General features: G+C 36.9%; 1 protein-coding gene across 2 annotated transcripts in view; it reads right to left on the bottom strand.

The window, feature by feature from the left end:
• Nucleotides 1–150: 150 nt before the first annotated feature.
• The window catches only part of PPTC7 (protein phosphatase targeting COQ7), a 32,776-nt gene continuing 18,200 nt past the window's right edge, over nt 151–14,726 (bottom strand). Inside the window, exons 3-7 of one of the 2 annotated variants that reach the window (XM_044989790.1) lie at nt 14,181–14,379; nt 11,227–11,350; nt 8,946–9,075; nt 7,373–7,443; nt 151–267 (exon numbers count right to left, since the gene is read on the bottom strand). In XM_044989790.1, the coding sequence (XP_044845725.1) occupies nt 7,385–7,443; nt 8,946–9,075; nt 11,227–11,350; nt 14,181–14,379 (512 nt within the window). In that variant the 3' untranslated portion in view covers nt 151–267; nt 7,373–7,384. Of the gene's footprint in view, nt 268–6,175; nt 7,444–8,945; nt 9,076–11,226; nt 11,351–14,180; nt 14,380–14,726 lie in introns of those variants that run through there. The other variant, XM_044989789.1, reaches the window with a different exon arrangement.

Here is a 14,726-nt window from a genome sequence, read left to right as displayed (position 1 = left end):
TTTAGGTATTAAAGTGTATTTTACATGCATAACAAATAGCTACAGGCTATTTTACAAACTTGTTGCAACACGTCCATTATGGAAATTTCCTAGGGTTTTCTACTATTTTTAGATTACATAGAAATTAGAACAGTAAATAGAAACTGCTGTTGATATTTGTATTTTATATTCTAGCCTATTACTAGTGTTAGTGATTTTGACTTTAACACCTAAGGCAGCTAGAGTTTCAAGTGAACAGAGCTTGTTTGATTGTGCAGGTTCCCTCTTCTGCAATAAAAATACATAAAAGGTACTGGTTAAAACTCTTCAATGATTCAGTGTTTTATCGTTTCCTGTTATAGTCACAGGTTAAAACATGTAAATATTTTATATTCTAACTTATGTGGAAGTTTAACAAATATGTAATATGCATCCATAAAGCTTTAAGCATAAGTGTTTTACCCTCTGTCATAACCATTCTATGTCAGCCAGTTGTATGGATGTGTCATCTTGAAACTGTTGAAATTTTCATTTTCATAATTCAGTACTGGTGTAGTGCTGGATCAAGAATCTTAGATTGTCAGGTACACATGATAGCCCTAAAATGGGTTGGGGTGGTATTTTAGAGCAGGGGTTCTCAAACATCATTGCACCCCCTTCTGACAACAAAAATTACTACACAACCCCCGAAGACAGGACTGAAGTCTGAGCCTGCCTGAGCCCCATTGCCCCAATTGGCAGGGGCCCAAAGCCAGAGCCCTACCACCCCAGGGGTGGTAGGGGCAAAGCCAAACCCCCCAAGAGCTTCAGCCCCAGGGAGGGGGCTTGTAACCTGAGCTCCACCACCTAGGGTGGAAGCCCTCAGGCTTTGGCCCCAAGCCCCAGTAAGTCTAAACCAGCCCTGGCAACCCCATTAAAACAGTGTTACACCCTATTTGGGGTCTCAACCCAGTTTGAGAATCACTGTTCTAGAGGCTCCATAGCTGTTATAGTCACCTGAACTACTGAGGACACTGCTCCAGGAGAATTAAGGATATACATGTGACATTCAAAGTATTGGGGTAGCAAATCCATGCATTTTAGCTAGGGCTGTCGATTAATTGCAGTTAACTCAGGCCATTAACTAAAAAAAACAATAGAATACCAATTGAATTTTATTAAATATTTTGGATGTTTTTCTACATTTTCAAATATATTGATTTAAATTACACAGTACGCAAAGGTGATAGTACTCACTTTATATTATTTATTACAAATATTTACACTGTATAAATGGCAAACAAAAGAAACAGTATTTTTCAGTTCACCTCATACAGGTATTGTAGTGCAATCTTTTTATCATGTAAGTGCAACTCAAATTAATTTGTTACATAACTGCATTCAAAAACAAACCAATGTAAAACTTTAGAGCCTACTAGTCCACTCAGTCCTACTTCTTGTTCAGCCAATCGCTAAGACAAACAAGTTTGTTTACATTTACAGGAGATAATGCTGCCTGCTTCTTATTTACACTGTCACCTGAAAGTGAGAACAGGCTTTCACACGGCACTTATGTTGCCAGCATTACAAGGTATCTATGTGCCTGTTATGCTAAACATTCATATGCCCCTTCATGCTTCCTCCACCGTTCCAGAGGACATGCTTTCATGCGGATGATGCTCGTTAAAAAAAAAATGCATTAATTAAATTTGTGACTGAACTCCTTGGGGGAGAATTGTATGTTGCCTACTGTTTTACTCACGTTGCCATATATTTCATGTTATAGTAGTCTCAGATGAACCAGCACATGTTGTTCATTTTAAGAACACTTTCACTACAGATTTGACAAAACACAGAAGATACCAATGTGAGATTTCTACAGATAGCTTCACTCAACCCAAGGTTTAAGAATCTGAAGTGCTTTCCAAAATCTGAGAGGGACGAGGTGTGGAGCATGGCTTTCAGAAGTTTTAAAAGAGCAACACTCCAATGCAGAAACTACAGAACACAAACCACCAAAAAAGAAAATCAACCTTCTGCTGGTGGCATCTGACTCTGATGATGAAAATGAACATGCGTCTATCTGCACTGCTTTGGATGGTTATCAGAAAGAACCCATTATCAGTATGGACGCATGTCCTGTGGAACGGTGGTTGAAGCATGAAGGGACATACAAATCTAGTACATCTGGTACATAAATATCTTGCGATGCCAGCTACAAAAGTGCTTTGCGAATGCCAGTTCTCACCTTTCAGGTGACATTGTAAATAAGAAGCGGGCAGCATTATTTCTTGTAAATGTAAACAAACTTGTTTGAGCAATTGGTTGAACAAGAAGTAGGACTGAGTGGACTAGTAGGCTCTAAAGGTTTACATGGTTTTATTTTTGAATGTAGTTTTTTTGTACATAATTCTAGATTTGTAAGTTCAATTTTCATGATAAAGAGATTGCACTACAGTACTCTTATTAGGTGAATTGAAAATTGCTATTTCTTTTGGCTTTTACAGTGCAAATATTTGTAATAAAAAATAAAGTGAGCACTGTACACTTTGTATTGTGTTGTAATTGAAATCAATATATTTGAAAAGGTAGAAAACATCCAAAACTATTTAAATAAATGGTTTTCTATTAACAGTGTGATTAATTGCTTGACAGCCCTAATTCTAGCACAGTCTGACACATTTATTGCTATAATAAATGGCCAGTAACTTTTGCAAGACTGGTATTTAGGTGTAAAACTGGTTGCAATCTGCATTTCCACAGCACCTTGCAATAGATCTTTTTAAAATTAGAAGTATTTTAATCTAATTGACTTGTATATTGTAGGACACATTTTATGAAGTATGGAACAAGATGTGGTGAATTAGAAAAGTTTCATTTTAGAACTTAGTAATTCTTCATCCGCCAAAAACCAAAGAAATCAGAACGAGTTTGGTTGTTTGATCCTGGTAACTGTCTGTTACCCACAGCAACCTATTAAACAGTAGTCAGACTTCACCATTGTCATTCTTTGCTCAAGATTGCTTCACTGAATGAGAACGGGCATAGGACTTCCTTTTCAATACATCAAAAGAATAACTCCGTTTGACTTGTACTTTGATCGAGGGTGGGGATTTGTGTAGTTTCTTAAAATGCATCTTTACCAAATGCCAAAAGTAATGAATGTTTGCCATTATACAGTCCTTATGTACACATTTTGGAATAAAATTGGTACTCTGGGACTGTTTGGCAAAGCTGAGTGGACCTCTTCTGTATTACCATAAATATGGTTAATTTAGTCACTCTTTAAGGGAAATGTCTGGTGCCATTCATCTGAGTGAGAGAAAAGAGCATTGTAGTTTATGTTCTAATACAGGACTCAGGAGACTTCAGAACAAACAGCTCTTTTATGAACATATGGAACACAGTTTTAAACAGTTGGCTTTTAGGTAACCCAAATGGCTGGGTAGAGGGCTGTTCACAACTATATTGGAAAGATTATTAGGTGGTAGTTCTTTAAGGTGCAGATATTGCAAAGGTTAGGCTCTCAGCAATGTAAGGAACGCGTTCTTTGAACTTGTCTATCAGTATGTAATGCAAACCAGCATGATCTTCAGAAGGATGTTACGTCTCTTGACTATAGGATTGCTATTGCTTGCATAGGTCTCTCAATATTGAAGAGGATTTAATAAAGTGAAAATAAAAAAAAAAGTCTAGAACAATGGAACATGTGAAAAATAAAACATCTTATAGACACACACTCCAAAGCTGAGACTCAGTGGCTGGGCTCCTCTGCAACACACAATAGGGCTCTTATTGCATAAATGGAAAATAAGTTTGAAGTCAGTTACTTTAAAACCATGTTAGTATAAATACTATATTTATTAAATATCTTTACAGTTCATTTAAATGTATTTACAGAACTATTCCTGCATACTTCAGACATCCACTTCACATAATTGCCTCTTAGGTAAGTATAGGTAAAATGATAGTCTAACACAAAAGCATCCTCATTAGATACAGACTCAGATTTGTTTCATTATCTCAGCTATCTTTGTCAGAAACTACTACACACAGTCAACTTCTACACATTCATAATCTGGTTTTCCACTGAGAAGTTACCTATTGCCAAGAGATATGAATTCCAATGACCAAATACTTACATCATCTTTGTTACACTTTCACACACCCCTTCAGATAGTTTTCTTATTATCCAGTCTGGTCCCAAATTCTAGATAGCTTTTCCCATTCCTTCTTTATGGATGCAAAGGTAGCAACTCTTAAGAGAAACTGGATGTTGCAGTTCTCCCAAAGATAGCTATTAATGGGACAAGGAACCAGGAACATTTCAATCCCTCCACAAGAGTATTATCCTAGGCCTCGCTCACCTGCAGACACCCTGCTCCTGCAGCTGCTGTTGCATTACTTGGTGTGATAGGTTACTGGTATACAAAACTGTTCCATCTTTTCAGATTACTGTTCCCCACCAAACAGCTGTTGATACAGAGCAAACCCTCTCCAGCTGGTGAAAGCTTGTTCACCTTTCATGTTTCCAACTCAGATGAATACACCTGAAATGTCTTTCCTGTGTGTCCCCCTCATGATAAAATTACAATAAATTCATTCCTAGGAAGGATTACTGCTTCATGCATCATTTTAAGGTTACTTTAAATACACGGGTCCTGTCATCTCCTTTTCTGTAAATATTTATTGTGCGCAGACAGCTTAAATTCATAGGAAGAAATTAGGTTTTGATATGTTTAGAGTGCACATCTTAAAACAGAAAAACAAAATTCTCAAGCATGTGATAAAAATATTAACTCTTTATAATACAGTATTGCTTTAACAGATGGAAAAAGCTATAAGCTTTGCTGGTCTTTGGTGTGTCCAGTGAGGGATAAATTTACAAATTGTAAATTAAAATCCAAATTTGTTCTTTATTTTAAAAAATCATGATCTATGACGCAAATGGCTTTATATATACACTATTTGACTAAAAACTGCATTAACATAAAAACAAGATTTAGAATCAGACCCATTTGGTGAGACAGTTCAGCCACTAATAGGACAGCTGAATTTCTATGACCTAGGATTCCAGACCCTGGATCAGTAGAGGCAGAGCACAGTGACAACTGAGCTCAGGGGAGAAAAAAAAGCACCTTTGCCACTCACTTATCTGATCCACATACATACCCTAATTTGCAGTTACAGAAAATAGTGAACAGGGAGGGCTGAGCAGGATTATAAAGTGAGGAAACAGTCCAGCTCTACAGGGGCATAATCTCAGAGTAAGTTCAAGAATAGGGAAAGATAGTAATTGATCAAGTCTGCTCTAACAAGGAATTGCGACAGTAAATACTGGAGAATTTAGTGTAGAGAATGTCCAGATTTGAGAGACATTCCTCAAACACTAGAAATGAAGCCCTGTACCGCAGCATGAATACATTCCTTCCAACAAAGCGTACCTAGATACAGCTTGCTCTAATTTTAAAAATTAAAGGGACTGCAAACACTTTGTGCTAAGTTGTCTGCCGCTCACTGTTACTTTTTTGTATATTGTATATACAAAATAAAAAAAAGTAACACTAAGATTTTCTTCATTAGTATAATCCTTCCCATATCCCCACCAAACTACTACTATTTTGGCCAAGTTAGGGTAGTTAAGGCATTTTGACAAGTAGTTAAAGGTGATTTAAAATATATCTAACATTAGGCCAATTTATGACTAGCAGATAAATTACTGAACAGCTTCCAAATTAATCACTCATTCTCATAAATGAAATGCCTGTTACAAGCATGATGCATTAAAATATAGTAAAATGACATGTACATGGTACATGTTAAGTGATTTTAAATAAAATAAAAGCTTGACATACAATTATGCAAATATACAGTACAACTCAACCAAAAAAAAATTCTTTAAACAATTTGAGATTTCCTCAAACTTAACAGTTTTAATACAATGAACCAGGTAGTAAAATCTCCTTTCAGATAAGGAGAGATTCCTTACTGACCAAGTTTAACTGCACTCATCTAAACATCGTTACCTGACTTTTATATAAAACATGGCTTTAATTTATTTCTAAGTACTTTTCTACCAGCAAAAAAAGTTAATGAAAAACTGACCAAAAATATATATGATCTTTATAGCTATCAGCTTTTATGCAACTCAGAAAGAGAGCTTGCAGAAACTGGGGAAACAATTGTGAGCTACTAAAATTCATAAGGAAATGCTATATTGCAAAGTGGCTATTAAATAATTGTAAACATCATGAAGGTTCATTCTGAAAACCCTAAATATCAGTTACTGAAATGTAAATTTTGCTAGTTACTAGTTAACTATTTTCCATTTGTATACTTACTGCTGTTGCCACAGCATAAGCAGAGGTGCACATTTGAGTCAGCATGACAATCAAATTAATTTGGTACAGATTCTATTTTATACAAAGCAAGAATGGCAATATTAACACAAACTATGCCTAGTTAACAGTAAAGTTCTCTGCAAACAAAAGCAAGGAAGTTCAGAGCTGAGGATTATCTGTTCTTAATGCAACCCATCATTCTTAGATATTGCAGCATACGTGGCATGTCACCACACGCTGATCAGACACAGATTAAGGATATTATGCTAAACCTCAACTTTGAATATTCTGGCTTTTGTGAATTTGAGTTGCAACTTAAAATATTAATAAACCTTTTTTAAACAAAAAGTTCCCCTCTGCAAAAAACATCCAGAGATATGAGGCTCCATTATGGACGAATTATTTGCAAAAAAAGTTTCATTTATAAGATCGCGATTAAGCACCTGAAATCACAGAACACTTGTGCATCCATACAGCTCAAACTAATTTTGTTTTTTCAAATTTTGTACTAGAAAAAGGCTAAGGCTGACACCATGTATGCCAAGAGCAAAATCTTTACAGCAGCTATAAACCCCTTGAAAATTGGAGTTTATATATAAACAAACCCTCACCTATTACTGTAACAAGACTATGTTTATGAAAGTATGCTTTGTAACATCTCCTTTGTTGAATGGCTGATTCTAGCAGAATAGTAATACACCCTCTTGTGGAGGGTTTATCAATTTTATTTATTAAATCTAGTTTTGAATTGAAACCAATCAATATCGATCATTTGAAACTAGTCACATTGTAGAAGTAGTAACCATATGGATCTGGCTTCCCCCACCTTGTGAATGATTACTTAGTTTTGAGAGACAAGCTTCATGCCTTAAGTTTCTTCATTTCTTGCTGGCAGACGAAGACCAGTGTACTACAATAGTGGTTCTTAAAAGGATCTCAATTGTGTCATAAGAGGCAACAGGCTTGAGTAACTGGCCATTGAGATCAGCTGCAAAGAAAGAAAGCGATCCTGCCAGCAGGAAACAGTACACACGAAGCTAGAAACTCCAGAATAAAGAAAAACAGACACTGACATTTTAGGTAAATCAGTCTGTATATTCAGCTACTATAGAAAGAAGGACGGTGATGTCATCTGGCTTTCCCCCTGTAATGCAAGAAAAATCAGATGTGTTAATCTGAAGAGCAGATCAGGAAACTACATAGTGAAAAAAGGCATGTATAGTTTGATTAAACCATTCTACATGGAGGTTTTTGGGGGTTTTTTGTTAAGAAACTAGTCAAGATTCAAAATTAGTAATATATGTTTAGACACATGCATCTGAAAGCCTCTAACTCCTCTACTTCCTTTTCCAAAGTAACTGATAGCATCAGAGAGACCTGTAAGAAAAGCACTTTCCTATATACTATTTTAAGCATTAGTGAGAACCTTCAGTATTGTTTTTAACAGGTAAGTGGAAAGCCTATTTTCAAATTATCTTTCAAAAGAATTTTCTTCCCCCCTCCAAGTCTGGACATATGTTACAATCTGATTCAGTACATCACTGAACTCAGACCTAGTAAATCACTCAAAAATAAGGAATGTATTTAGATACCCCCCCTTATTTAAAGAAGACTGTTATTCACATTTGAAAAGCAGCTGAGTGGGTTTAATAGTCTGAAAAAACTTTTATAATTTTGTAGTGGATGTATTTGCAGTAACAAAATGACTTGTATTATACAAAATGCAGATGTATACAAACCCACATGATATATTGCAAGGATCTCAGAGGGCTACTGATCTACTTTGCTAATGCAAGATACTACCAAACTCTTCAACTGCAAAACCCATTAAAAAGGATTGAGTGTTGTGGTGCTGTAAGAATGCTGTGTACAGTTCTGGTGAAGTTACTCTGTGAAGTGGTATTGTTACACAAACTCCCATTAAGCCTGTGGATACAAAGGACCAGCAGTCACAAGGGAAGCAGCTAATGATTGTGCTCTCCACAGCTAGCAATAGATTCTCTGGCTGGCAGGAGTTAAGAAGATTAGAGATTCACACCCACAAGGCATATGGAATGATGAGAGAGGCACACAGGCTAACAGCCCCCTAGCAATAGGAGGGCGTTTCAATGGGCCTTGAAGGCAGCCTTGCCCACTACGTTAGGAACTCTTTTTCCTTTCTTTAAAAGTGAATTATTAAATGGAACCCTCAGGACTCTGCTGGGTGCACTAGAGACCTCTCCAGAGAATGGAAGAGGAGGATCACAGAGTGCAAAGGGACTGAACAGTGTCAGATGAACGGGGAGCATTCTGCAAACAGACTAAAATAAAAACAAGAGTTATTATATGTACTCTGTAAACTCTGCAATAGGCATTACCAATCTAATCAGACCAGACAGAGGATGGGAGGGGAAATAAAGAGGGGAGACATGCTACACCCAAGGCCACCCAACAGGTCAATGGTAGAGCCAAAAATAGAACACAGGTCTGACTATTTCATCAGTGTCCTATGCATTGGATCACACTACCTCCCAATTATGACCGGCATCCTCCTTTCCCAGAACATACCTAAGATCACTTACTATTCAGGAACTCTGGCACGCATCCAACAAAGGAATTTCATCTGACACCATCAGATTTATGTTACTCAAGAGAAGGAAATCTTACCTCTCACATTCAATCCATTGTCACATGCAAACTGTGCAAAAGGTGACATGTAAGTGGGGTCATATGCCAGTTCGTGAGCTTGCTCAGCAATGCTTCTTGCTGTCTGTTGTATACTCTCATAATTAGAATTCTAAATTGATGGAAGAACAAGTTAATCTTACAAGAGCAACCCACCACAGGAATTTTATTCAGGCACATACACATTATTGGAATATTGATACAATTAACATGATGTGAATATAAACATCTTTCTATTGCAAGTTAGATAGGTATAAATAATATATGGAGATATACCTGCTATCTCAGAGCTGGAAGGGACCCTGAAAGGTCATCGAGTCCAGCCCCCTGCCTTTGCTAGCAGGACCAAGTACTGATTTTGCCCCAGATCCCTAAGTGGCCCCCTCAAGAATTGAACCCTGGGTTTAGCAGGCCAATGCTCAAACCACTGAGCTATCCCTCAACCACCTCCTCCCCCCCATTGATAGTAGGTATCATTTCCTATTTCAAGGGAATCTCAATTATACCTTGAATTAAAATCAGTGTACTTTAAGAATGTTTGTGTAGGAAATTAAGTCTCAACCTCTATCTGCCACTATAATAATTTGTGCACAAGTTTTATGAAACCACTTATCTTAGGAAGGGAGAAAGTAGAAGACTGCACTTCCCTGTATTTTAAGTGTCAAAGAAGAATCTTAGCTGAGGAACTAGGCTTTCCCTTTGCTTATTTTGACTACCCAGAGCACCCCTCATTCATCCAGCTCCGTTCTGCTGTATAGCCTGACACCCAATCTTTGGGAAGGGAATGCTAAACCAAAGAAGCGTTCACTCAAAAATATTGCCTCCATAAAATGCAGAGGGCTCAATCACAGCACCAAAGCACCATCCTAGCCCAAGGAATGGAAAAATAAAGCTAGTTTTAGTAATAAGGGTAAGTGTAGAACAAAGGCTTTATATTACCATGCAGCGTAAAAATGCTTAAAAATATACATTTTGCCAATTTTTTTAAATACCCTACACTGGGTGATGGATCAAATCAGAATAAAACTTTATAAAACCTACTTTTTTGTGGGATACAAGAAGTTTGGATACCCAGCACAGGCAGCTTGTGCCTAACAATGTAAGTTACCCCACCATAAAAAACACTTCACTTGAATGATTTTTAGAGAAGAGGGCACCAATAAGCTTTCCCCTAACTATCTAGTTTAGTTTTTTCAAAGTCAGTGATAAAATCCAATGAGAATACAAGCGCTCTGTATAATGCATTTCCTCCAAGAGTTTCAATCCTCTTTACATTTTCGGTGCCTGCTGCTTTACTCAGGAACAGATTCCTTCCCATGTTGAGCAAGACAGGTGACAAACAGCTATTTTCACATGTAACCATTTTGATCGCCTCTGTAATTCATACATGCTTTTACACGCATATCTGAATTTCCCTAACAGGTTGGGGACTGAACAGGCTTTGACAATTCTTGGCTTAACTTTCCATTTCTATTTGCGGTCTTACCCAAATGTGCCAATAGGTGGAGCTCACATTTCCCCTGCAACACTAGAGCCATGTATATCCATTCTAGACTAAGAATATGTTGTTTTAAAAGTGTTAGATAATGGTCAACCCTAGGCTCCCCTCCAACACGTTTTTCAAGGTGTTGAACCCTGTCTACTACCCCTTTTTAAAAAAACACCCAATACCTAACCTAGCCATAGCTTTAGACTGAAATGGAGCCTTTCAGATTTGAATGCTGTTTGGAAAAAAGGATGAAAGATGAGAGATTTCTCGTGGAAAATAATGAGAATTTCTCCCGTTACCCATAAAAGAGCAAAATTTCAAGAAAGCGTTTAAGACCATTCCTAGAGCATCTCCAACTCACTTTGTCAACAAGGCAGCCACTTAAATTACTGAAAGTTGTTGGTAGACAGAAAGTATCTCAGGGATAAGATCCTATCAGCAGACAAGCCTCTTTTGAAACCACAAAACGAAAGGCCACTGAAAAGTTAATATGCAGGATAACTATCAAAATACCTTCAAGGATATTACATAGGTTTATACTAGTTCTTATATTCAATTTTCAGCTTTTACAGTTGAATTGTATTGTATTTTCAAGCCCAACAATCCTGTCACCCCAGATAAAGATGTTTAATACAATGGTGTTCTGATTCATTTGTTACCTAAAAAAGCCGTTCTTGGAACATTTAAGAGGAAGTAACAACTTTTGCCCATTATTCCTATTATAGATGAGTTATAGAATCGAAATTCAACTGCACACACTTCATTTTCAGTTACCTTCAGCTTTTTTAGCTCCTGAAGAATCATATAATCAGGCATGTTGTCAAAAAGTCCATCTGTTGCTGTTAGAATAATGTCTCCTAGCTGAACATCAAAAGTAGTACTGTCCGCAGCATCCGGGCTGTGAAGAGAACACCACCATGTCAAAGAAATGGATATTAGCTTATGCAAATGGTACCAAATCCTGTTCAATTACAGCATCAATAGGTTTTGCAATTCACTGATGTTATGAAATCTGTTTTCTGGAAAAATACTGCAGTGTAGTTTGTCATGAAAGCCAGTATAACGGAAGTATAATCACAAATAGGTGGCATCTGAAACACTACACCAGAGAATTGCACTGAAAATGCCTGATTGGGGCAGTTCTTCAGTCTAATATATTTTGCAAGTATATCTCCATTGTAACCATTAGGTGGTATTGCAGTTCGAAGTTTCCATCTCATTCCCATTTAAATATGTAGAACGGGGCTATAACCGAAAGGCTAATTTAAGATTGAAATGGCAAGCCTACTTACTGGATACACCTTTTATCATGAAGGATCCCAAAGTATTTCAGACTATTTAGGTACATCATCACCAACAGTGGGCAGTAGCCAGATAGTCCACTGGTGCATAATACACAGGAGAAAATATTTATTTTGGCATAGACAAGATCCTGCCAAGAGATTTTTGGATAAAAAATGCATAGCACACCATAGAAGGATGCAGGGCTGTGATTGAAACTTAGCGTTTCAGAAAGGTTAGCATTTCAAAATTAGAGTTTTAGGTCACTTGACTCTCACCTGGATAGAACCAGTTTAACACTGAGCTTAGTCGATAGAAGAAAAATACTGATATTTACTCTAACTTTTAATTACCTTTGCAATTAATGTTAAGAGTGCAACAGACTAGGTGACTTTATATAACCATGAGTCAGAGTGGAAGTGTGGGCATCTTAAAAGCTGATTCATCTCAAACTTTCCTTATTCCATGACGACTCAGTCTTTGTTTTTTCTAATTTCCAAGAACATTATTCTTGATAGCTATTTTTGTCTTTTCATATGATGGACTGTACTTTTGTAGATACCTAGATTTCACTCAAGAACTATTAGAACAATTTACAGTTATTGTGCAATAAAGAGGATTTTTAAAGTGCACAAAATTTCAAATTCCTATGACAGCTCTCCTCCCTTCACTCTTTGTATACTTTCCTATAATTAAAGCCATACACAAAGAACAATCAGTAGTTGGAACTATTTCCAAACATCCTCAAAAGAACTTTTTTGGTATTAAAAATGATAAAGCCCAAACCTTGCCCAATTTGGAGTCTACAACCTCAGAACAAGAACTTCAGATTCATACTGCAATCCCTGGACACAGCTCTATCACTTTCTATATTCAGGATTTAAAAAAAAAAAAAAAAAAGAAGGAGAGAGCACTTTAATGAGTCTATAATCTTTGATTTAAGAAATGTAACTTGTACAATGTTTAAATAAAATAATTACCAAATAAGCCAAGAAAAAGCATTTCCTTTATTACAAAAATAGCCCAAGAACAGACAGACATTAGACAAGGAGGTATGTCTTGCATTTTGTGTTTTAGATTTCACTAGTGAAGTTTCATTAGTTTAGAAAATTTTTTAGCCAGCACTGAAATACAGATTGCTTTGAAATCATGTCCTCTGCTATGAAATGACTTACTTTCTATTGGACAGGGTGTACTTCTGTAACATTCCCATCTCTGAGCTCGGAGTTCTGCCAAAATGGAGTTTTGCTCATTTTGATTGAACAGAGTGTGCTGCTGGAAACTTAACTGTACTGAAATGCAAGCTGCAGTCACATGCTTCCCTGCTCTGTTCCTCAAGTATTCACTACCTCACTGCCTGGCTATGTAAATCAGTGTATTCCCAATCAGTCCCAAATGATGCATGGGGGTTGTGAAGGAAAACCCGCAATAAGATGAGGCACTATCGCAGTATACAATAACCTGAACACACTATATGTGACTTAAGTCAAATGGGGGGGAAGTGTTGTGCATTAGGCCAGCTTTGCTAGCTAGTTGTGCACTGTGTGTTATAACTGTCAATCTTTATTTGCATCTCACTGCAGATATGTTGCAACCAGATGCCTGGCAGTCACTTTTCCATGCTTCAATATTCTTCCAGATAATGGCATAATATGTACTTTACATAAGTTCCATAAAGTAATTCTCCTAGTTTAGTTTAAAATAAAAAAAGCTTATTATGGCATAAAATACTTTATGCTATCTTCCCTGACCCTAAATGGGCTACAAAAAAAAATAATTCAGTTTTACTTTGTTCAGAATATTTAAAAAAGAGAAAATATTGACTCATTAGTAGGCCAATATTAACTTGCATTTGAGGCTCCTACAAATGCTGCTAAATAAAGAGGCAGCAGCCAAAAGCTATTTGCAATTGCAATAACGTTATGAGCTCAACTTAAATTGCAGAAGCAATCGAATTTATCATGAAGGTTACTACAACCTGAATTTTCCTGTTGTGTCCAGATATTGCAGCACATGACAGGTGAAGTCATTTCTAGGAACTGGACAAAGTGGACACATTAATGATGCACAATGTACAGAAACAGGTATATTTGTGTTTTCATCAGAACAGTTCCATGATACACAAGTCCCTTTGAGGATATCAGAAACGCTTTATATTCAGTGTGCACCTAACTTTACAGAAAGTCATCACTTGCATGAAAGCAGATCATTGCTACCCCGAGCAGAGATTAGACCATGGCAATGGCCTATAAGATTTGATAAATTCAAGCCTGAGAAATGCTTATACTACCTTGAAGAAAAGCAGGTGGGGAAGGGGATTCACCTTTCAAATGGAACATTATTAAAAGCGTGTGTGTGAAGTTTCAGTACCAAGACCAGAACCGTGAACCCTTCGGATGAAAATCTCAAGTTCTTGATCCATGTTTCTGATTAATTCCCCATCTCACCTATCACTTAAGACGACTCCCTCTGCTTCTGGTGGAGCTATTGACAGCTGGAATGGAGTGTTGAAGTAATGTTGCTGCTCATCAGACCGATGTACTACTTCTCCTCCTCTGACTACTAAAAATCCAGAATCTCCTAAATTTGCTGTATGTAAACGATGACTTGTTCTGTCCAAAACTACTATGCAAGCTGTACTGCTCCCTAGGGGGAAAAAAAATAATTTGATCAACTGGAGATAGACTAGAAGTAGCAGCATATACATTACAGGATTTATCTGTTCAACAAATTTTCTTCTTAGGACAGCTGTTAGATTACCTATCATTGTTGGCAAAAATCAGACATAAATATCCATTAAATATAAAATAAAGTGAATACGCATTAAGAGTAGGAACAAAGCACTGAGATTACTGCAATCATTTCCACCCCAGCTACAGATTGGTCTCATTACATTGTGCTGATACATTCCAATACATTTCCTATTACAAAATATTTAGGTGTTGCTATGTCAGCAGAGTCTCCTATAGGAGGTTTGTTTTACAGAAAGAACC

Source organism: Mauremys mutica, chromosome 16 (assembly GCF_020497125.1).
Source record: "Mauremys mutica isolate MM-2020 ecotype Southern chromosome 16, ASM2049712v1, whole genome shotgun sequence".
In the NCBI taxonomy this organism is placed as follows: domain Eukaryota; kingdom Metazoa; phylum Chordata; order Testudines; family Geoemydidae; genus Mauremys; species Mauremys mutica.
Note: the sequence above shows the minus strand (reverse complement) of the source record. Positions and strands in the feature narration are given on the sequence as shown.